This window comes from Taudactylus pleione, unplaced genomic scaffold (assembly GCF_031769625.1).
Source record: "Taudactylus pleione unplaced genomic scaffold, aTauple2 ptg000571l, whole genome shotgun sequence".
NCBI classification, from domain to species: domain Eukaryota; kingdom Metazoa; phylum Chordata; class Amphibia; order Anura; family Myobatrachidae; genus Taudactylus; species Taudactylus pleione.
In genome coordinates this window covers 6,717,636-6,743,203 of record NW_028284973.1, presented here as the reverse complement: position 1 = coordinate 6,743,203, position 25,568 = coordinate 6,717,636, and the positions used below count along the sequence as shown (strand labels likewise).

The window sequence follows — 25,568 nt, the reverse complement described above, 5'->3', positions numbered from 1 at the left end:
ATAACACCTTCCTCCCGCTTACATTTTCTCGTGTCGTTATCCTTCAAGTTTATGTTTCTGAAAGTGATATTTAACTATGTAATCTCACCATACAGACCAGTGTTTCCCCAACATCGGTCCTCAAGGGACAATAACAGTCCAGGTTTTAAGGATATCCATACTTAAGCACAGATGGAAAATTCAAAATAACTTAGGCACTAATTAAGTCACCTGCACTCAAGTACGGCTATCCTTAAAACCTGGACTGTTCATGTGCCTTGAAGACCGAGGTTGGGAAACACTGATATAGACCCTAACAAATTTAGGGTCCATGGGGGCTTTTTGCATACTTCCTTCTAGAATATGCCTAAACTCTAATTCAGAGCATGTTTATAGGAACCCTACACCTTGAAAGAAATTACATGCAACAAGGACATTATAAAGACAAATCGGACGATTGTGAAATGTCACATGACCATTAGGGGGCCAATCACAACAGCCTGTAATCCGTAATACTGTAGGAATGTTTTCAGGTTGGATTATAAACATTAGGTTGCTCAGTTATCCTGGCAGATCAATGAGGAAATATAGCGGGTGGTGGTGGGGTTATAGTCCAATATTACCAAGAAAAGCCACGTACAGCATAAAAGTAGAGAAGAGACAGAGGAAATAATGATACAAACATTCAAATCTATCAAAAATAGTAATAGCAGTAATAGAGTTTAGGGAAAATATTAATTTAATTTTTTTAAATAATTGAATTTCTAGAAGAAAAAAAAAAAAACTTTAGACTTGGGAGGAAGATTGAAATGTAACACGGTGGGAAAACGGTTTTGTTTGTTTTTTTCTTCAGAAAAGGTATAGGTACCCATGGGGGTCAATTCAGTTAGGGTCGAATTGGGTCCTGCAGGGCCGTTTTCACTGCAAATTCGAATTACAGAGTGAATTACATTTCCAATTCATTTCCATTGCATTTGTCCCAGCAATCTGACTTTTTTGTTACGTGGGACAGGTAGGTGGAGGTGTAAATGATGTAGGACAGGTATGTGGAGGTGTAAATGATATAGGACAGGTATAGTGAGGTGTAAATGATGTGGGACAGGTAGGTGGAGGTGTAAATGATGTAGGACAGGTATGTGGAGGTGTAAATGATATAGGACAGGTAGGTGGAGGTGTAAATGATGTGGGACAGGTAGGTGGAGGTGTAAATGATGTGGGACAGGTAGGTGGAGGTGTAAATAATGTGGGACAGGTAGGTGGAGGTGTAAATGATGTGGGACAGGTAGGTGGAGGTGTAAATGATGTGGGACAGGTAGGTGGAGGTGTAAATGATGTGGGACAGGTAGGTGGAGGTGTAAATGATGTGGGACAGGTATGTAGAGATGTAAATGATGTGGGACAGGTATAGTGAGGTGTAAATGATGTGGGACAGGTAGGTGGAGGTGTAAATGATGTGGGACAGGTATGTAGAGATGTAAATGACGTGGGACAGGTATGTAGAGATGTAAATGATGTGGGACAGGTATGTAGAGATGTAAATGATGTGGGACAGGTATAGTGAGGTGCAAATGATGTGGGACAGGTATAGTGAGGTGCAAATGATGTGGGACAGGTATGTGGAGGTGTAAATGATGTGGGACAGGTATGTGGAGGTGTAAATGATGTGGGACAGGTAGGTGGAGGTGTAAATGATGTGGGACAGGTATGTGGAGGTGTAAATGATGTGGGACAGGTATGTGGAGGTGTAAATGATGTGGGACAGGTAGGTGGAGGTGTAAATGATGTGGGACAGGTAGGTGGAGGTGTAAATGATGTAGGACAGGCATGTGGAGGGGTAAATGATGTGGGACAGGTATGTGGAGGTGTAAATGATGTGGGACATGTATGTAGAGGTTTGATGATGTGGGACATGTAAGCAGAGGTGTAATGATGAGGGACATGTATGTAGAGGTGTAATGATGTGGGACAGGTGTGGAGAGGTAATGATGTGGGACAGGTGTGTAGAGGTGTAATGATGTGGGACATGTATGTAGAGGTGTAATGATGTGGGACATGTATGTAGAGGTGTAATGATGTGGGACATGTATGTAGAGGTGTAATGATGTGGGACAGGTAGAGTTGTTGTACTGATGGGAGAAGGGATTTAGAACTTGCAGGTGGCAGCTAAAGTGTTTTTTTCTCCAACTTTTTAAAACCTGTATAAAAACACTGAAAAATCACTTTACAAACATTTTAATATACCCCAAAATACATGAAAAACACTGTTGCCTAGAATTTTTTCCACCATTATAACATGCAAAAGTAATTTCACAGCTTCTGTTTGTTCACTAATAGCTTCTATACTATCCTGCTATCTTAGTTGCCATGTCTTTATGATCCATGATGATTTCCCCACTTTTTCATGCACTTCTGCCAGGTCATATATTGTAGAAAAGCTGCTAATTGTATCTCACATATTGCGGGTGCGTGCATTGCCACCATGCATCAGAGTTTGCGTTTGCAAAATCGCATCTAACTGAATTGACCCCATGGAATATTTCCCATCCGGTCTGCTGTTTTTGTATTTTGAGGTTTCTTAAAAAATTTCTTATAAATTATAGCCACTAGATTTAAAGCAGCGATAATTTAAAAAGGCAAAAAAAAAAAAACACTTTAAAAAAACAATACAAAACCAGCAGAGCAGATGGACCTGTGGATACCTCTCTGCCATATTGTTCTGTGCTTCATATGTACAGTGCATCCGGAAAGTATTCACAACGCTTCACTTTTTCCACATTTTGTTATGTTACAGCCCTATTCCAAATGAAATAAATTCCTTTTTGTCCTCAAAATTCTACACATAATATCCCATAATGACGTGTAAAAAGTTTTTTTGTGATTTTTGCTAATTTAATAAAGAAAAACTAAGAAGTCACACGTACATAAGTATTTACAACCTTTGCTGAATACTTTATTGATGCACCTTTGGCCGCAATTACAGCCTCAAGTCTTTTTGAATATGATGCCACAAGCTTGGTACACCTATCTTTGGGCAGTTTTGCCCATTCCTCTTTGCAGCACCTCTCAAGCTCCATCAGGTTGGATGGGAAGCATCGATGCACAGCTATTTTCAGATCTCTCCAGAGACGTTCAATTCAATTCAAGTCTGGGCTCTCGCTGGGCCACTCAAGGACATTCACAGAGTTGTCCTGAAGCCACTCCTTTGATATCTTGGCTGTGTGCTTAGGGTCATTGTCTTGCTGAAAGATGAACCGTCGCCCCAGTCTGAGGTCAAGAGTGCTCTGGAGCAGGTTTTCATCCAGGATGTCTCTGTACATTGCTGCATTCATCTTTTCCTCTATCCTGACTAGTCTCCCAGTTCCTGCCGCTGAAAAACATCCCCACAGCATGATGCTGCCACCACCATGCTTCACTGTAGGGATGGAATTGGCCTTGTGATGAGCAGTGCCTGGTTTGCTCCAAACATAACGCCTGGCATTCAAGCCAAAGAGTTCAATCTTCATCTCATCAGACCAGAGAGTCCTTCAGGTGCATTTTGTCAAACTCCAGGTGGGCTGCCATGTGATTTTTACTAAGGATTGGCTTCCGTCTGGCCACTCTACCATACAGGCCTGATTGGTGGATTGCTGCAGAGATGGTTGTCCTTCTGGAAGGTTCTCCTCTCTCCACAGAGGAATACTGTAGCTCTGACAGAGTAACCATCGGGTTCTTGGTCACCTCCCTGACTAGGGCCCTTCTCCCCCAATCGCTCAGTTTAGACGGCCGGCCAACTGTAGGAAGAGTCCTGGTGGTTCCGAATTTCTTCCATTTATGGATGATGGAGGCCACTGTGCTCATTGGGACCTTCAAAGCAGCAGATATTTTTCTGTACCCTTCCCCAGATTTGTGCCTCGAGACAATCCTGTCTCAGAGGTCTACAGACAATTCCTTGGACTTCGTGCTTGGTTTGTGCTCTGACATGCACTGTCAAGTGTGGGACCTTATATAGACAGGTCTTTCAAAATCATGTCCAATCAAGTGAATTTACCACAGGTGGACTCCAATTAAGCTGTAGGAACATCTCAAAGATTATCAGTGGAAACAGGATGCACCTGAGCTAAATTTTGAGCTTCATGGCAAAGGCCGTGAATACTTACGTACGTGTGATTAGTGTTTTTGTTTTTTTTAATTAAATTTGCAAAAAAAATCTTTACACATTGTCATTATGGAGTATTGTGTGTAGAATTTTGAGGACAAAAATGAATTTATTCCATTTTGGAATAAGGCTGTAACATAACAAAATGTGGAAAAAGTGAAGCGTTGTGAATACTTTCCGGATGCACTGTATAACAGCTGTGGGCAGTATTCACATTAATCTTATTTAGGGAGAGGTAGCGCAGAATGAAGACCGGAAAATAAATTGAATCTTTGTCAAGCAATAAAATGATCACATTAAAACATTTAAAGTTGGACACAAGTTTTTAATAAAAGAGCCAAAACCTGTTACATGTATTGATTCTGAGAAATAAAAATATCAAAAGGGTCACTAAATCTCACCCTCCAAAAAATGTTAATTTCAATTTTGTGTATTCCTAAACAATGGATGCAGTATTTCCATATAAAAACTGTTCTACATCAGTTAAAGCTGCAGGAAAGGAGGAGACTGCACACAGGAACCAAATCAAATTCTACAATACTAGTACAGATTAGAAAATGAATGCAAACTTCTCATTGGTTACTACGAGAGTGGCCACCTTTTCTACACAGTTACCTGTAGAACGGTTTGTGTATATTTACCGATCACCGTTAAGCCGCGTATCCACTTGCCGATGACATCGTAATTGTTCAATTGCTCATGAATCGGGCATAAAAATGTGGAAAACGACCAGCGATGTGCGCTCCCGCTGGTCGTTTCCGACATCAATCATCGCCTGAACGTGCCGGTCAATCTGCCGATAACGACAGAATGGCCATGTTCGTTGATGAGGGAGGGTGCCTACACTGAACGACATATGGTTCAGTGTAGGCACTACAGGGGATATGGAACGACTGTACAATTACAGTGTTGTAATCGTACTGTCGTTACCCCATCGCCTAATGGATTCCAGCCTCCAACCAATGCAATTGTGAGCTAGTTGCAACATTTTTTTTTTTGCTCAATAAAAAAGGAGATGTGTTTTTTCCACAATAAATTGAAATATTAGGAACAGCAAGCTTACCATGTTTCAGCTGTCTCGAGGATGGAGGGGCAGCTTCTAGTTTTTCTGAAAGACAAAAGAATAATAAAATTTATGATGCAAGGTGGAGCGACAAAATAACATATTACAGGAGCAGCAGTACGCTAGGAAAGGTTGGCACATTAATTACACTGCTGTCTGCCAAAATGTACACCCTGCCCACAGGTAGAGGTCCCAGAGCACCTTACTATGTAATTATGTGTAAGTTTCTCTTAGCAGGCTCATTACCGCTCCATGACTGAGCATTTTCACAGGAAAACAAATGGGCTCACAGGTGTCTGTTTAAATAAAAAACTCACTTGTCATGGAGGCGGCCATTTTGTTGGATGAACCAATATAAATGCAGACACCAGTTATGGCACCTTCTACTATAGTGATACCACGATTTTCACAACACACAGCTATTCACTTAGACCATAGGCATCTTTGCCTATACATCTTAATTTGTAATCCAGTATTAATAGCATATGTAATGATTTTTAAACTATAAACAATATGCCACAGCATATTTTATGTACATACATAAAAACATTATATATATATATATATATATATATATATAAATAATTACACACACACACAGCATAAGTGCAGTGACCACAAAGCCTCTATCAGGTCGTATCTAGTGAGCAGGATTTGTATGGTCAGTCAGCGACCACCAAAAAATGTTTAAACATTTTTGTCAAACGTCCTGCTTGCAATATTTGCCTATTCACCCCATAAACAGTTAAAAAGCATTTTCAAAAATCTCAAGCTTTGCATACAACGGCTATTATACTCTAAAGTTACCAGCAGGCTTGCTTCTAAACCGATCATTAATATGAAAAAGTTATACTCTATAACGGTTTTAAGATTTTAACTAAGCGGAAAATAACGGCATCTAGAAACAGCTCGTCACAGTGTATTCCTCCTCTGGCATTGGCGGGCACAGTTAGCTTCTGTATTATTGTAGCATGGTGTCTGAGGTAATGCGATGGCCCGCAGTCAGTGGCCAGCTGCCCGCCCGCGTTATTTGGTGAGAGAACTAACATGCTGACACACTTACATTTGAAATTCTAAATACGCATGCTAAAAAAGCAGAGGGGCTATCAGCAGGATACAGGCATTAAGCCGTTCAGCAGCTGCGATAAGGTAGCTTCTGAGAGCACTGAGAAATATAACTGGATTTATGGCCCCAATAATTATATTACAACCCTACTTTTGGCACATTTTACAAAAAAAAAGAAAAAATAGTCAACTTATCTCAAACAGACAATTACGCTGCATTGGAGATAATTTAAGGGCGCTTTCCGGTAAAAACACATGATGGTGGCAGCCATTTTGTTCACAAGAACGCAGCCCATCAATCCATTAGGAACGGATGACACAAACAATAGTCTCGAGCACAGTCAGGACCTGGTTGAGAGATTTACGCAAAGCCAATATTTTAGCAGAACGAACGTTTGCAAATGCGCAAAAGCTGCACTGCGCATGCACAGCGACTGGATTGCGAATACATCTATACATAGGAACCATTCACAAAGTGTGTGACAGGTAGTCAGCGTTTGTGGGAGGTAACAGGGGGTGGGGGGTTCGAACAACGCAGGTGTGTCTGAACGTTTAAACACCATTTTGTGGGCGTGCATAAATTAGTCATTGTGATCTCCTGCGCAGCATGAGAGATCTCTGCGTCAGGAGAGCTGCAGTATTTGCGGCTGGTCAGACTTGCTTCATATGCAGCATGACTGTCGGATGTGCGTTGATGGTACTGATGTTTACGCTGCTGCACGTCATCGTACGGATACGAGAAGGCAGCAGTGGGCGTCCCTTTGCTCGGCTGTGCCTGGGAAGGCATTAACACATTAAGCAACTGCGATCCCCGAGGGAATGCAGTTAAGATTGCATTACCGCCCCGTCTCTGAAGCAGGTCCCCAGTTCCTATTGTATTGATAATGGCTGAATTGATCCTGAATATTGTGCCCAGCAACAGGCAAGTCTGCAAAAGACGCGCAGTCACACCCCCTTTCAGCAGCGCCACCTACAGACGGGATCCGGAAACCACACGGCATATAATAAATATACATTAGATTATTCTAAAACCAATATAGCAATCTGAGTAAATATAAGGATATGCCTTTGTTTGTGATGAAGATTACAGAGAGGTCATTACTCATTGTACAGTATATGGATCTTATTAAGGAAGAGGCAGCTTTAATTAACATTTATGCAACATTACAACAATCCTGGGCAAGACGCTGCTTTCTTTAGAGGGAACTGGGAAAAAGAAGGCCACAATCTGTTTTACGACAATATTTACTTACAAAGCAAATGGTATTTCTTGCATTAACAAAATGACTTGGGACATTTATTCTGGTTAAACTGGGTCACGACTAAATCATGGCGTCAGCATGGTTTTATGGTGTCAAACTTAACTTAATTGATGGCTGCTGACCTTTACAGCTGTGCGCTTAACTTACAATAACTAATGTAATGCACAGACACCAATTACATGTTTCATTTCTTCCACAAAAAGCCTTAGAAAATGATACAGAACCTGTTGGGAAACAAACCTTTTCCTTTACAGCTGTACGGTTCTGCACAATGCCCGGCTTTAAAGTGTGAATATTGGTTCAGCACAGATAGTGGGGAGAAGGCAATTTAAGGGCTAATGGTTTGCTATCAGCACTGTGGGGTCTATTTACTAAGCAGTGTTAGGAGACAGAGGGCCTGATTAAGACCCGGTCGCAAGCGCTGTGTGCTCGCAACCGAGTCGATGGTGGGCCAGTGCGCACACGCGGTGTGCGTGAGTCCCGGAGCGAGCGCAAAAAGCGCTCGCTCTGGGACTCACTACAAAAAAGGGGCGGCTGTCGATGTTGATCGACAGCTCGACCCCTTTTGTAGGCGTGGCCGGGGGGGTGGCTTCACAAATGGAGGCGTTCCCTTGCCGTTTGTGGGCGGCCTCACTGACATCACCAGTGATGTCAGTGAGAGAGCTTCCGGCTCTGTTAGAGCCGAAAGCTCTCTGGGGCTTGCGGCCACGAGACCCTACCACAAGGGTCTCATCGCAAGCCCGATGGTCGCGATGGCCTTGACCATCGCAACCATCATCATGGCCGCTCGCATAAGCTGTGGGTGGTAACCCACAGCTATGCGAGCGGCCAAGAGACCGCAACTTAAAAACCAAGCGCCTGCCCTGATTCAGAGTGAGCGCTCGCTTTTTGCGAGCGCCTCTGAATGAGGCCCAGAGTGAAAAGTGATAAGGTGCCAGCCAATCAGCTCAAAACTGTCATTTTCAAACACAGCCTGTGAGATGGCAGTTAGGAGCTGATTGGCTGGCACCTTATAATTTTTCACTGCTTAGTAAATAGATCCCTATGAGTGACAGGGTTAATGGAACGTTTATTGTAGTGTGGCATTACAGTGGTGGAATCTTTCTGCGTGTGTAAAACATGCTCCTCTGTGCAAGGTTCGGAGGTGCGATAAGAGACACGGAGTTCTTGATCTTAATATGGTCACTAGTATTCAGATAAGCAGAGGGTCATATATTCTGTGTAATGGGCTCTGCGTGTTCCTTTGCAGCATCAGAGCTGATTGCATGCCTCACTGTAATAAGTGGATACTTAATCACTAACTGAATAATTCCTACCTTTATCAATGGCTGCCTTGCCTGCATGTGCTCCACATAATTATTATTATATAGTGTACACTTACATTCTGCAGCGCTTTAAACAGAATATTTGGTCATTCACATCAATACCTGTACTAGTGGATCTTATAATCTAGGTTTCCTATCACATGGACACGCACATATACACTAGGACTATTAATTGGGGTTTTTTTTTTTATAGAAACTAATTAACCTACCAGTATGGTTTTTCTTTGTTTTTTTTTTATTGTGGGAGAAAACTGGAGTAGCCAGATTAAACCCACGCAAACATGGGGAGAACATACAAACTCTACACAGGTAGTGCCTTGGTGGCATCAAATGGTGATAACGTGTGCAGAGGTTACCAGGCAGTAACCAAATGCAAAACCTTAAAAAGACAAAGAAATACTGCTAGATCTTGGTGCTGTGGAACAAGGCTCATCATTCAGAATTCAACGCGGAGGGGATGCTGACGACCTTGGCACCATACGTAATTAGCAGAAGCAGTTACACTGCAGGCGCTCCAACCAGCCAATCCATTTTATTGAACATTCCCAGTCTAGAAATAGATGAGCCCGTTTTACAAGATGTGAAAGAAGCTAAAGATAAAAGGAAGAGTTAGATTTATTGTGGTGGTGTTCACCTAGGTGACCTAGAGGCCCTGATGGGCTCATGTACCCTCCCGCCTGCATACTGGAGGCGGCCATTTTGTGGAATGAACCATTATACAAGAGAATGCAGCCTGGGAAACATAAGGAAGAGCTTCGGTGAGGTCACTGGCTTCTACTCAATTGATAGGATGCATTCTATTGAATACTGGTTTACACCACAAAATGGCTGCTTTCACGGTGTGCAGAGACAGGTGGTCTAAGGACTTTACTTCATATTTTCTTTTATATACTTTTATTTAGCACTTTTTGTCTGCAATTCAATTTTAGGTAATGGCCAAATCATCATGGAATAAGCAAGGAAGGCTTGCATGATATTATCCAGCAGCGACCTTGGAATGAAGTGTACAAATGTTCAGAAAAAAAGTACAAATAAAACCAAGGTTAAATGGTACTACATACTTTATAGATGTCATAATACAATCTTTAGTCAAAAATTCAACTCATGCTCTGCTAGATTAGATGTAGTTCCATAAAATGCTTCATCAGTAAAGCAGTTTTTATCTTGTACAGTGTATTTATCTCCCTAGCCCTCTAGGAGGGCGATTCAAATGTAAAGCTGGACACATACCAAAAGGCCCTCATACATCAGCAATTGATGGCAGTAATCGTGCAATTTGCAATCAAATGTGTATAACAAAAATCTTTCCCTTTTTCAATTGATTGCAGAATGCAGAGATACCACAATCGATTGAAAAAGGGAAAGATTTTTATACACAATCGATTGCAAATTGCACGATTGCGGCAATCAATTGCTGATGTATTGGGGGCCTTAACAGTTATATCTGCAGGTGATGGCTGTTCATACACACTGAACAACCATCATCTGGTCACGGGTCCGCTGGCCGGGGGTCACGTCACGACTAAGCTCCCCGCGGCCTCTGCAGCAAGTGTACAGGCGGTCGGCTGACCTGTACAAACAGCACAATGCCCCAATATATAAGTAGATATATTGGGCACCGGGTGTGCAGCACAGCCAACGCGATAGGTCTGTGACATCATTCATATCGCTGGTACACACTGTCTGGAAGCTCACAAGATATATTAGCCGATCAATTGATCGGCCAATATATCTGCCAGTGTGTACTCAGCATTAGCGCCAGCGGCTGTCAGTGCTGGGCGCCTGACTGAGCAATTCATTTACTGCTCCGTTCTGGCGCGATAGCTGCAGGCACCGACCTCTTCAGGAGGCAAGCAGAAATGTGTGAGGAGTCCTGGTTTGGGCGCCCTAAGACAGGTTTAACAGTTTTACGCAGCTAAACCCGGTCTGATTAGGAGTGACAAGCATGATAATGGGCACCCGAAAAAATTGAATTGCAACATTGAGTACCCCATTAATTAGAGCGCCTTAAAAAACAATTGATTCACTGCCTAAGAGTGAACTAAGGGCCTGATTCAGAGCCGGATGCTCTTAAAGAGCGCTCGCTCTGAACCAGGGCGTTTTATTTTTTTTGCGGCCTCCTGGCTGCTCGCTAAGCTGTGGGTGTCAACCCACAGCTTTTGCGAGTGGCCAGATGATGGTCGCGACCATCGGGGCTTGCGACAAGACCCTTGTGGTAGGGTCTCTTCCGTCGCAAGCCCCAGAGAGCTTCCTGCTCTTACAGAGCAGGAAGCTCTCCACTGACATCACTGGTGATGTCAGTGGTGCCTCCCACAAACTGCACACGTTCCTTCGGGAACGCCTCAGTTTGTGTAGCCACCCCCCCTCCCCGCCTACAAAACTGGGCGAGCTGTCGATCAACATCGACAGCCGCCCTGTTTGTAGTGAGCCCGGGAGCGAGAGAATCTCTCTCGCTCCGGGGCTTGCGCATGCACGCGCAGTACCCCACCATCGACCCACTTGCGAGCGCTATGCGCTCGCGAGCGGGTCTGAATCAGGCCCAAAGTCTTTGGATGGCAAGTCTCTCTCAGGGCCAGGTGCTCAGTCCACTCAGTAGGGGGAATTCAATTTAGCAGGCGTTTGGGAGCACAACTTAAACATCACACACATCGCAACTCCTTCTCATGAAGCGCGTTCCTGCACCTCTTGGGCCATTCCCGGGAATTGACGCAATATCGCGCCTTCAATCTACAATGTTTGGCCAGGGAGAAATGGATGAAAAAGTGAGGAAAATACCCTGAACCCCACAAAAGTGCCAAATAACATAGCAGAACATTATTACCAGGCAGCATTAGTAACCTCAAACAAAGACGTGAATGTTCTTAAAAGGGGTCCGATGGTTGATTTTTTAAATTTTTTTTAGTAATATTACAAAAATGGAAGGCAGCAAGTGTTTCTCATCAAATGACAGTCCGTGTGTTAAGTTTGCAAAATGATGGAAAAAACCTTTTAACTCACCTGCAAGTTCCAAATAAACACGTTCCCATTAGTGCAGCACCCCCACATACCTGTCCCACATCATTTGGCCCATTTTTGAGTCAATACTTACCTTAGGAAGATTGGGATTTCCTCCTCTGCCGGGATGCCGCGGCATGGGTCCGGCGGTAAATCATACCGATTCTGCGAGGGCAGGGGGACTGGGTTAACTCTGGGTTAAGTGGTGTGGACTGGGCAATGATCAATGTAGGCTCCGTTCATAGAGTATGCAAAACAGTTGGACGCTTTCAGGGTATCATTAGCCTGCAAATAAAGTGTTGAGTTTGTATGTTCTCCCCGGGTTTGCGTGTAATAAACTCAGCAAACTGTGCGCCAGCCCCGCTGTATTCAGTAACACGCCGGAGGCCGTGCGCCAGCTGGGAATCTGAGGTAAGCCAGAGATGAAAACCACTTGATGGGTATTTAATTGCATGCAGCAACTTTTCACCGGGGGCAAACAACGATAACAGCAGGAACTAGTGAGGAATAGAAAAAAGATTAAAAAAAAAAAAATTTATACTGACAGCAAATTCCATCTATGGAAATTCTGGAGTTAAATTGGTTCAGTTGCAATAAAGAATGCCGTACGAAGCTGGCATGGTACATTGGGCACATACAGTATGGCACATTTGCTCATCAGTTTGAGAGTTTTACATCACCTAACTGATGGACCTGCATCCCGCAGTGTCATCTCATCTAGATAAATGATACAGGCTCTGCATATCCTCAGTTCTGTCCGGGCACAAAATATATTGAAAGCAACGAACGGCTAGAAACTGCTGTGTCAGAAAGCGGCAGAGCTGGCAGCACGAGAACAGAGGCTCGGAGTGGATTCCGGAAATGCTGACGCTGGTCTCTGCCGACACACCATCAATATATTCCTTTGTGGCTTATATTACCATCGACAAGATAATGAGACTATCAGCAGGTGCCGAGTTACAGCCGCCGGCTACATTTCCCCCACAGTGTAAAAACCACATTAGCAAGAAAAACGGCACAATCAGAGCAATTCTCCGCCCACTGGTGCAGCACACAGCTGATGCACTACATGTTCGGAGCACATGTAGTATGTAGTAGTAGTAGTGCTCGTACTAGTGTTGATTGAGATAGGCCACTGTAGTCGCATTGTCGGACTGGATCTGCACCGGCATGCCATGGAACGGGTCCTGTGCCATGATAAGTGCTTTGTATACTGCTTGCCGTTCCAGAATGTTTATTGGCAGATGACTTTCCTGATTTGTTAACCTCCCCTGAAAGGTGTGATGACCTGTCGCTGCCCCCCCCCCATCCACTAAGACTGGTGACTGTGATGAGAAGCACCCAATTTGGAATCCAGAATGGGCGCCCTTTTGTCCAGATGATCCTTTTTCAGCCACCACAGGAGGGAGAGACAAACCTCTAGAGTGAGAAGGATCCTCTTATTAGCGGCTACTGTCCGTTCCACCTGGAGAGAATCAATCTTTGCAGAGGCCTAGAATGAAACTGAGCATACCCCACCATGTCGAAGGTGGATACCATTGATCCCAGTACCTGCATCGCTGATAGAACTGAGACCCTTCGCTTGCGTAGAAGTTTGCAAACTCGACATGATAGGGCCGCAATCTTGTCCTCTGGTAGAAACACCCTTTGTACCTGATAATCCAGAAGTGCTCCCAGATGTATCATCTGCTGTGTTGGAGAAAGAGAGGATTTCTTCTAATTGATGATCCAGCCGTGCTTTTGTAGGCAGGCTATGGTCAGCTGAAGATGGTGTTGTTAAACAACTGGAGTTTGTGCCAATATCAAAAGATTATCCAGATATGGTAGCATTCAGATCCCCTGTCACCTGAGAGAGGCCGTCATGACTGCCATTATCTTGGTAAATAGTAATAGCCGGGTGGGGCATTGCAGGGCAGTGCATGAAATTAGTAATATTGCTGACAACAAACCGTAGAAATTGTTGGTGGGAAGGCGTAATAGGAACATGCACATATGCATCCTGAATGTCCAGGGGAACCTTAAAATCCCTAGGCTCCATTGCCAAAATAATTGACCGGAGAGTCTCCATACGGAACTTGGGTTCATGAATAAACCTGTTGAGGGTTTTTAGTTTTAGAATAGGGCGATGAGACCAATTTGGTTTCTGAACCAAAAATAGATTGGAATAATAACCTCTTCCTTGTTGCAACACAAAAAACGGGATTATTACTCCTGCCTGCAGCAGGGAGTGAATGGCCTCCTGAAGGGCCAAGGTCTTGACTGCACCTGATGGAGGATCTGTGCAAAAAAACTTCTGGGGAGGATGCCTCTGGAAAGTGATGGTATACCCCTGAGAGACCACTTCTCGGACCCAGGCATCTGTTGTTGTTTGATGCCAGTAATCCGAAAACAGAAGCAGCCGGGCCTCCCATCCTGGGATCCTCCAGGAGGAGGCCCGCCCCATCAAGCCGAGTGTTTGTTGTCCGGCTAAGAAGCTGGACGTCTGGCCGGCCAGACCCCTTAGTTTGTCGCCTGGATGTCCTGCGAAAACTAGATGGCCTGGAGAAGATTGTTCCTTTGCTCATCCCGGAGGACGAAAGGTCCAAAAAGAAACCTGCCTAGATTTTATTGTACCAGTAGATCGTAGACCTGCTGACTTTGAAGCCGCCAGAGTAGCCATTATCTTATCTAACTCTGCTCCAAAAAGTATATTTCCATAGAAGTAAGGTTTCTAGAGCCTTCTTTGATCCTGTATCAGCTTTCCAAGATCTTAACCAAAGGACCCTGCGCGCCACTACTTATGCTGCTGATGCTTTAGAAGCTACTGTAAAATTCCAGCATCTACTACAGCTCCTCCCAAATAGGAGGCCGCTTCCCGAATGTGGGAGATATACATCATCTATTCTCTGGTAGCATCTGGTAGAGAGTCTTCCAATGCCCCCGTCCATTCTTCAACAGCTTTGGCTACCCAGGCTCAAGCCACAGCTGGACGTGTAGCAGCCCCCGATGATAAAAATATTGCCTTAAGACATTCTTCAATTTTCCTTTCTGTAGAATCCTTGAGAAGATGCTGACGGAAAAGGCAACGCAGCATTTCTAACTAAGTGCGTCACGTGAGCATCAACAGTAAGTGGGAGGTACCTCCTACTTCGTACATTCAGAAGCTGGGAAAGGATACAACGATGTTAATCTTTTATTCACATAAAACAGTTTATCCATGTTACCCCGTGCCTCTTCCATAAGCTCAGTGAGATGCTCAGATTTAGGAAACTCAATTTTGACCACCTTCCGGTATTTAAACATTGGTGCCTTCTTACTAGGGGCTGGTTCATCAACCTGAAGATCTAGGATTGATTTACCCACCCTCACCAAAGAAGGAACATCCACTGTGGACGGATGGACCTCCTCTCCCAAGCTAGACAATGGAGAAGAACCCTGCGCATCATCCGATTCCCCTGATGATGCGTCTGAATCCATATGCTGAACAGACCGATAAAAAGATAACTTTCACTTAGGCGCCTTAGTAACTACCAGTCTGCTTGCAACCGCTGACTGAGCCATACTCTTGACTTGAGTGGGCATAAGCACCCATCCAGGAAGGATGTATAGGAGGTGCAAACATAGCATACTGTGAATACCTCATACAAGGAGGCAGTATGGGAGTAGCCATACGATCCACAAACTGCTTCATAACCTGAGACAAGGAGGACACCCAACATGGCTCTTGTACAGGGACTGGTATACTGGACTGGTGAGGTGGTTCTTTATAACCGACAGCACACAAACCATCCTTTATAAAGTCCTGAGAGGCCAAGCCCGCCAAACAGGCTTTATATGAAACCAGCACAGGGGCCTCCCCCTCCTGATTCCCTTTATCTTTTGACATATCAATTATAAAAGGTAACAATGCAATGTAATGTGACAACCTTCACAAATAACAAATAAATGTTAAGTACGTATAAAGAAAAACCCCACACACCTGCAACAGAGGGATGAGGAGAAACACAGTGATAGTTATGACTGACAGTCAGAAATAAAAGACAGTATTAACACAGCAGCTAGCAAACAGTCACATACAATGCATATGCAAATTAAGATGCACTGGGCTCTGAATCAACTACTGAAAACACAATGCTTGGTAAGATATAGAGCACTACATACCTGGTCCATGGGAGAGGTATACAGGGAGACTGACCCAAAACCTCCTGAGACCAATAGCTACAACAGCGCACCGATGGTGAACTGTGAGCGTCTCATATACACAAGGCGTTTAGGAGGAGCGGCCCAGACGCACGAAAACCTTTGAAGGGACTGCGTCTGGGTAGGAGCTGCCAAGGAAGCGCCTACCTCCCCTAAGCTGCATCAACCGGCCGGGAAAGCTGGCCTCGTGGCAGCAGAAGCATCTGCTGATGATCCCCCGGCGTCAAACAATAAGGCCCGGTGGTCTAGTGAGGACGCGGAAGCTCTGGGCCCTGACTGTAGCAGCTTCCGATGCATCTCCTACGCCAGAAGCAAGGACTGCCGCGCGTGATTCCCTGTCAGCGAGGAATCGCCTTACCTGATATCTCCGTGCTTCCGGTTGCAGTCCGGGTCCCAGCATCGCTGCTAGCAAGCTCAGCTGAGACCCGCCGAAATCACCAGCCCTGTTACTGGTGTTGCCGCCCGGCGGAGATAGATGGAAGCACAGTACATGCGTCTTAATTCAGACGCTCAGTACTGCCAACCCAAAAGCATAGAAAATTAAATAAAAGCTTATGACTGCCTGAGCAGTCCCCTGTTACAAAGGTGTGTCTGAATCCTGCCGCACCAAACGAACAACGGAAGGCCTGTGGCTGGGGTATATATGGAGGAGGACCCGAGGCATCCTGGGAGCTGAAAGCTTTAACTAGTGCCTGGATCTCTCCAACCACATTACCCCATTGTATCCCTTAGGATCCCTATGGACCCTGAAGAAGAAATACCCCATAATGACTGTACAGGTTTCCAAAATTCCCCATATGTCTGCAGTATACGTCATACATATACCTTCCGTCATTTGCCGCAGTTGCGTATGCGAGATCACACTAATGCCTGCTGCAAAGCGATTCACCTGTGTATATCCGTGTGTATGAATGAGCAAGGACTGAGACGCCCACTACTCGCAGTATCGTAAGATGCCGCATTAGTGGTGCGTTTTTAGCCGCACCATCGAAACACTTGCACCATGCTTGCATGGTGCGACTCAGACACATGCGCCATTGATAAAACGTCGGCCATTTGCACGCGTTCCGCCACTGTGTCCACTTCTGAATCAGGCCCAATGACACTTTACAGTGATTTCTTTCAATAGTCCATTTATATAATTTACAAACATAAAGCAAATGTATAAAAAAAATAAATAAATTACAATGATGTATTCGGACGCTTAAAGATGGATATAAATAAGGCACCGACAAGCAGTATAATTCAGAAGTAAAAATATGAAACTTTAGAATTACGTATGGACGTTCCTGGTTCTATAATGATAGCTGGCAGTGTTTGGCGGTGACTGCCACACACATGTATATATTCTATAAAAGACCACAAACGTAACATCAGGCATCTGCACGTACACGTATCAGAATCCGGAACTGGGGCATGCCCCGGTACCCATGCCAATCATAAAGGAGGTACTAAGGACTTTCTCTATATTTGCAGCTTTTCTATGTGTAACAGATAATACATAGATCATATATAGATTTACAAACACACAATGTCATGCAGGGCTCACTGGATAGATGGATACAGGCAACGATGTCCATCATGGAACCACCACCAGAAATTCCAGCACAGTGGTCAGTAGGAAAGGACTATATAACGCGTTTCACAACTTCAGCTTTCTTTTCATCAAACCCCTTTATTCCAAGTATTTGCTCATCACAATATTTTAGCTATTGCAATTTATTAATTCATATTTATGGTTATTTAGTTGCTGCTCTTCACTTAGCTTAGGAAGTATATCTTGCAATGGGTTTTTTTTGCCCTCGTTTCTAATAACACATAACATTGCGAGAGGCGCAGGGGGGGGAGATGAAGGAGGGCGGATGGCACCCGGTCTGCCCATGGCACTGAAATACGGTCTGCAGGCACAACCCTGCCTCCCCTGGTAGTGCTGAAGGGATTAACAAGATAAGGAGGTCAGCCTTTGATGTGTTCACGGTCACGATCGATTGGGGGCAAGAAGCCATTGTTTTCAAAATTCCCCAATGCTTGGTAATTTGATCATCTCTTTAGACTGAGGCCTAATTGCGTCCAAACAAATTGTGCTTTTCAGTGGCTATTTGAAAACCTGGGTCTTAATAAAATATCAGACTTTTTAAGTTTAAAGTATTTGATATAGGATGATCACCACTAGTTGTAATGTGGTTGATTCACAGAGTAGACTATTTATAAGACATTAGTTATTATAGTAAGGTGTCTGTTTATAAACCTTTTTATATTCAAATCAATTATTCAGTGACACTCACAAGGACTGTAATAGATTTTTTTGTTTAACTACAGAATACTTGATTCACATCTGAAGGATAGGTGTTGACAAAACACTGTCCAATTCTGAAGCCGGGTTTGGGAAACCAGGGAAGTTGCAGGATCTTATAATGAACCAGGGAAAAACATTCATCCTCTGACACAGGGACAGCCCGATGCCTGGATCTTCTACAGACATCATAACTCTGCTCTAAATATCATTCTGTATTATTAATGATTAAGCGACAGGACTGAGCCTCCCCCCCCCCCAGCAGCGTACAATTGAAACCATCAGAAATGGCCATTACACTAGTGGCACATATACAAATCTGCCGTTTATTCCATTAATCACACATCGACTGCTCAGAACAGTTCCGGATGTCTTTAGGGTAATCAGTTCTGCAGACGGGAAATGTATTGATCTATTAAGTGTTGGTGTTCTGTTAGAGGCTGCAAAGTCACTTCGGTTGGAGCCTAAGAAATATCTGAAGCTAGAATCGGCAGAAATGGCTACATTCCATGGGCTTCATACGTTCCAAGACAGAATGAACACGTGGAACGCAAGACATCTGCAAACTCACAGTAGATGCAAACGCAAGCCATTCCTGCACAATCCGTATGGTAAATCCCTGTGGCTAGCTGTGTTCAAGGACATGCAAGTGATCACCAGATATTGCCATTTCATGAATGCATGTAAACACTGCAGCACGTGGATCTTTCGGCCATTGTGGAACTAAAAGTAGCAGCATGCCGGGGATTTGTCAATGTTAATTCTTATTAAAAGGAAACGACTGAATATTGGTGCTTTCACTTTGACAACTAGGGAGGGAGAATGATTATTGACCCGTTACACAAATCCTGTAAGCTCCACATCTATCACAGAACTTGTTGCTGCATTGATCGGTGGATTTGAGTTTTAGGAGGGTTTCTGTGAAGGAACACATAAATTCAGCAGCAGATCAGCTTCCAGGGCTACTGAGAATTTAGATGTCTAATTACAAAAACCAATCGATTTCCATTCCGCAGGTGAGCGAGCACAGCTGGCTGCGCCAAGCTGACACGTCTGCCTGGACGTTACAGCAGTGCTCGAGGTAAATGGCGGATAATACAGATATACATTACAGGCCCCCAATTTATTTTCATTAAAAAAAATAGATATATTTCCCAATTGTACACCTCTCTACCTTACCTGCTATGTCGCCATATTCTCCTATTAGGTAGAGCGCTGAAAGTGTGCGGAAGAGAGTCGTTAGCGCCATACTGTTTATGTTATGCAAGCAGATAGGACAGATAGGAATACTTAATCCTCAACGGACTAGACCGCAGGTTCTCAAACTCGGTCCTCAGGACCCCAAACAGTGCATGTTTTCCAGGTTTCCTCACAGAATCACAAGTGAAATAATTAGCTCCACCTTTGAAGCTTTTAAAATGTGTCAGTGAGTAATGATTACACCTGTGCACCAGCTGGGTGACCTGGAAAACGTGACCTGTGTGGGGTCCTGAGGACAGAGTTTGAGAACCACTGGACTAGACTTAGCGGCATATTCAATTAGACGCGAAAAGTCCCGTACTTTTCGCCGACATCGCCGGTTTTCCATGCGAAAAAGTATTGCGCACATCCCCGCTTATCCCCGTATTCAATTACAAATTGTCGAAAACGGGATCCAGCGAAACGCAAACAGGCGAAAAGTGCTGTCAGATTTGGGGGAATCAGCCTGACACCCCCCAAAAGATGCACTGACATTGGGGATCGCTATAGACACCCAAGAATAGCCCTGCTAGAGGTATTTGGGGTACTTGAATGCTCTCAATAGCTGGTAATTAGCATCTTTGCACAAGTGGTGAAGAATAGCATTTAGGAGGGGTTTTTTTGCTGAAAACAACTAGTCCCAGAAAATTTGGGGTACACGAAAAGTTTTATTTCAAAAACGTAGAAAATCCACCTGACGCAAACACCTGCAAACTTAAAAACACCTGGGGCATACTTGGGGATCCCCCCTGGAGTCTATTTCGCTAGTTTTTAAATGTATCCCCCAACTTTGTACTTTTTAGCCCCCAAAATGAAAGTACTTTTTTGGGTTGATCTAAAGTATTTTTTAAACTTTTTTTTTTATGCAGTTTACCCTTGGGGTACTGTCCAAAGGGTGCAGGATTTGTTTTCTGAAGTTTGCACCCCAAAACCCCAATTCTGCACTTTTTTCGACACCTATTCATGGGCGAAACTTTTTCGCAGGTTCCATTGCATTGAGTTTCCGCACCGGGGAAAAGTCTCTGAAATTGAACACGGAAGAAACTTTTCACATGGCGAAATGATGTCACTCACGAAACTATCGCAGAAAACGGGTTTTCGCCGCTAATTGAATACGTCTGTGTGTTCATTCTAGCACCCTGCACCTGTCACAACCCGAGCAGTGCCTCTTTCCTGCCTGAGGTGGCGCTCTCTGCGGCCTGTATCTCACCAGTTTGTTGCATCAGCTGAGTGTGCTAGAAGCACCAGAGCAGAGCACAACACCCAAGACAGGAAAGAGGAACTGCAGGGTGCCAGAATAAACACTACTAACTGCGGCTGAGCATCTGTCTACCGGTTGCAGAAAGGTGTATATTCTCTAGAAAACGTGGTGCTTCCCCAACCCAGAGACGTACTGTATTAGCATAGCCGCAGCATCTAATTAAACAATTTCTCTGTACTTCACTCATAATCAATCATTCATTGGAGAAGCGAATCATCTTTTTCAGTAATTTAAAACTGTGGTGAATAAATGTGCCCATGTAATATTAACTTCAATAACCGTTACATAATTAAAAGGATTTATAGCTGGAGCTACATTATACCTAAGTTACTACATCTGTTTCCATTTTTTTTTTTTTCAACTTTATTAGGTTTTAAAGTTTACAGAGTAACAAAAAAAAACCAAAAAAAAAAAACAGACCGACCTGATTTTGCCGATAACTACTGTCAGATGAAGTCCTCTAATGTCCTAATGTAAATTAAGGTGCCCATGCCTCAGAGAGGGGTTTCCGCGATCCTGCGAGACGCGATCGGAGATGCCGATCTGCCGGGTGAAAACGCCGAGCGGCCACCATCCAGGTTCAGAGATCCGTCGCAGAATTGCTGAAATTTTCCATGTTAATTGACCCCGATTAGACAATCACGATAACTTTTTAACTTGATTGCGATCGTCAAATCGGGAAAATCCAACATGTTGGATTTCTAAGATCCTGCGATGCCGGGTTGCAGCATCGCAGGACCGCGGCAATCCGTCGCAGATGTATGGGGCCCTTAACACATACAGGTCTCCAGTTCTGTGGTGGCATTACGGGAAGTGTGGCGACATAGGAAAGGTGGCATTTTGTACATTTTTAGGAAAACTTCGTATAAAGGACATTGCTGTTAAAAACAAAATGCTTCTATTAAATCTATTAGGACAATATATATGGAAGGTTATATCTTTTAGCTGTAGTTTAGTAGCGACATCAATGATTTACCTATGTAGGTCTGTCTCACCCCTCATATGACAAACTCCATTTTTTCTACCTTTTAATTATGTTAGCTCTGTACAAGCATGCTTTAAAGACTGCAGTCAGTTCTGCGATGGTGCATACCGCCTAACAGTCCATGGCTGGGAATCAGATCTGGGAATGACTCTTACATTGGGGGTGTGGTCAGGCCACGTCCTCCAGGGGTTTTCTAGCACTTTTGAAGTGCTAGACAGGCCACCAATTCACTAACCCTATCATGGCTGGTACGCACAGCACCCGGCTTTTGTCTTGTAGCGAACTCTAATGCTGGGTACACACTGATAGATATATCTAACTTTCTATTGAACAGGCGATATATCTATAGTGCATCAGCGTGTATGTACGATGTCGTCCACAGAAATACCCGATCTGCTGTGCAGCACAGCAGCTGGCCGATATATCTGATCGATGTATCAGTCATCTGCTGGTGTGTATGGGGGACCCGCCGATCGCCTGTACACATGCTGCAGGGGCCTGGAAGCGTTTCACCGCTCAGCTGAGCGGGCAAATTTAAATGGCACACAATTGGGCAGACAATTGGTAAGTGTGCATACAATCGTCAGATAGGTCGGCCGACACATCAACCTAGTGTGTAGCTTTAGTATTGACTCGATGTGTCACAGTAAGCAATCACAATACATAGGGGGTATTTCTCAAAGCTTGGAGAGAGATAAAATTGTGAGGTAAAAGTACTCACCAATCAACTTCTAACTTACATGTTACAGGCTGTATTTGAAAAAAATGACAGGAGCTGATTGATTGGTACTTCACAGTTCTCCCAATTTATCTGTCTCCACGCTTTGATAAATACCCCCAATAATCATTTCAATGGATCAGTTTGAAACACTTTGCAACATGCTAACAAATAAACAGGCTCTTTAGACTTTTGGTGGCCGATTCAATTCGTCATGAGATTCCGTAGTAGCATCGCAGCTCACACAATGTTCTAGACAAGCCTGGCCAACCTGTGGCTCTCCAGCTTTTGTGAAACCACATGTCCCAGCATATCCTGCCACAGTTTTAGCATCTCTTAATAGCAAGACAGTGGCAGGGCATGCTGGAACTTGTAGTTTCACAACATCTGGAGAGCCACAGAATGGCCATGCCTGTAAATCTAGGTAATAACCCTGCTCATTTACGTTCGAGTGAAGCAAACATTGAGCCATGTCTGTAGTTACGTGTAAGCATAGCCAGGAGGTTTGAATCAGCCCTATCGAGTAGGAAATTTTGCTTTCTCGATATTGTGATACTTTAAAACTTTTCAAAAAGAATGAGGCTTTTAGAGGGAAAGGGGGATGAATTACACAAAGTATCAATATAAATACTATACATAAAGTGGAATAGCGACATACCAGACTGTCTGAGGAAACAGGGTAGTAAAAGAAAAATGTTCATGATACTAAAACATTCCTTTAAAAAAAAAACAAGCACAGCAAATATCTACAGCCATCACATAGGAGCCATGCAGAGCAACACTGCAAATATCAAGCTGTAGGCCACATAACCCCACAGGTGCCACACACCAGAACCCCATCACCATACCACAGTGACTGTCTTCTGCGGCCACCATCTGGCCACCAGGCTTCTGGCCTGTAAAGGGCAGGGTTTTAGGATATCGATTGGCTGGAAAAGGATTAAAAAAGTAAATTAAAAAGAAAAAGTTTTATACCGGTCAAACCTATTAAATAAAGAATCTCTACATTCCATTATCGTCTGCCACTAAGACGTACAGGCATATACATAGAAACAGCACGTATGCAGTCGGAGCGGACCTTTGTGCACTGTCTAGACCAGGGCTAGGCAATAAGCGCCCATCTAGCTGTTGTTGAACTACACATCCCAACATGCCCTGCAACAGTTTTAGCATGGCCAAAAAGCAAAACTGCTGCAAGGCATGCTGGGATGTGTAGTTCAACAACAGCTGGAGGGACGCTAATTGTCCACCCCTGGTCTAGACCATGCCTATCTTTTCCAATTACCAGTGACATTCGGCAATAGTGTGCAGAATGCCCACAAACATATGCGGGTTCGGATCAGAATGTGAACATTTTATATGACAACACCAAAATATAGACAGTACATTTTTATCTGTTATTTTTAGGGTTATGTTAAAATAAGCAAAAAATTACAAGTTAACATTTATGAAAGTCAACAATTTCCCTGTCGACTCAACGTCCATGTCGAAGTTTAGACTGTCGACATTCAGAACCTGTTACCATTTTGGCGGTGTCTATTCATACACACCCATGTATTGCTCCATCTGAAAAGTCAAGAACATTGAAGACAAACTTCCCAGGATCTTCCCCCGGATTGGGCCGCCCAACAAACTCACCGACAAACCAACATTGTTCTAAGAAATCACAAAAAGCCCAAGAGCTACATGTGGGCAGCTACAGACCTCGGACAACATGGTAAAACGGTTACTGACTCCGCCAGTCTAAGAAGAATGAAGTTATGGCTTCCATTAACAGTTATCTAGGAGAAAGCCCCTTCCCACCCAAGAAAATCTCAGTAAAATGGCAAATCTGCATCTGAATGAAACACAAGAATTCTGGTAAATGCCCAGATCAGATCAAAGTGGATCCCTATGGTCTTAATGGACTGCTACGCGTTTCTCGAAAACCAGGCACAAAACATTTCACCACAAAGAAACCAAACCAACTGTCCAGCATAGTGGTGGAGGGTTGATGTTTTGGGTTGATTTGGAGACACAGGACTAACTTGTAATTAGTTCACCATGAACTCCAGAGTATTTTTAAAGAAAATGCGACATTTGTCTGACAAATTAGATTATGCCACTGGGCAGTAATACCACAGCTAAACCGATGGAAAATGGTCTAAAAAAATTAAATAAGTCAGGTTTAAGATGGTGTTTCATACCCTTAAGTGAGCTATACAAAAACACAAACAAGATGAAGACGCGTTGTACAAAAGGCACGGATCTAGGGAGTACCCGTGACTGCGCAATGCAGGACACCCCAACACCAGGTTATGTATTCTTGCACAGCATACTTTTAATACCTTGCCTGATTAAGTACTGCAGCTTAGAGCATACCATGATGATTAGGATTCACCCTTTCACTGCCTATATGCTAATATGTTCTTTTAGGTACAACAGGGCTTTACATTAAGTGAATAGATATTGCTATCTATTGTTTAACTTGAACTACATTGAATTAATCATTTTTTCTGCAATCAGGATTTATTTTCTCACTGCCACAGACTATAGGATGTATCCTTTCATCTGCCAGTGTGCAACATACACTCTTTAAGGTGTCACACGGTAGATACCATGTGATTGCCATTTACTTTCAGTGAACAGTGTTTTATAATCAGCTGTGTCCATATCGAATCACCAGCTAAAACAGCTCCTGAGCAATCACGATTTATTTCCTTTTTTATTATTAACATATCAACTTGTTCTTTCTTAGCATAGTTACATACTATGTAAATAGACACGGTCAATTTTTTGATTACTGACAACGTGTGATTTACTTGATACAGTGTTTAGATAGTTTTACTATTGAACCAGTTGATTACCATACCTTTCCCAATTGGGTCTAATTGGCTGACACCTGATGGTGTATGAATTTCTGCTGATAAAAACATTGTCTGGGATCATAACATGGACTTTTGATTCTTATGTGGCAAAGGATTACTTCCAAATGTAGTGGTGATTACCTCCTGTTCTATGTATTATTCACAACTTAGCGATAGTTTGGCACATCTTCAGATATTTCATTTGCAGATGTAACCTCAGCGGA

At 43.6% G+C, this 25,568-nt stretch overlaps 1 protein-coding gene across 2 annotated transcripts in view; it reads right to left on the bottom strand.

Annotated features, from left to right (window-relative positions):
* TMEM65 (transmembrane protein 65) overlaps positions 1–25,568 on the bottom strand; it is a 92,453-nt gene that overhangs the window by 33,220 nt on the left and 33,665 nt on the right. The window contains exons 2-3 of one of the 2 annotated variants that reach the window (XM_088453108.1): positions 23,347–23,427; positions 5,178–5,222 (exon numbers count right to left, since the gene is read on the bottom strand). In XM_088453108.1, the coding sequence (XP_088309234.1) occupies positions 5,178–5,222; positions 23,347–23,427 (126 nt within the window). The remainder of the gene's footprint in view (positions 1–5,177; positions 5,223–23,346; positions 23,428–25,568) is intronic. The other variant, XM_088453109.1, reaches the window with a different exon arrangement.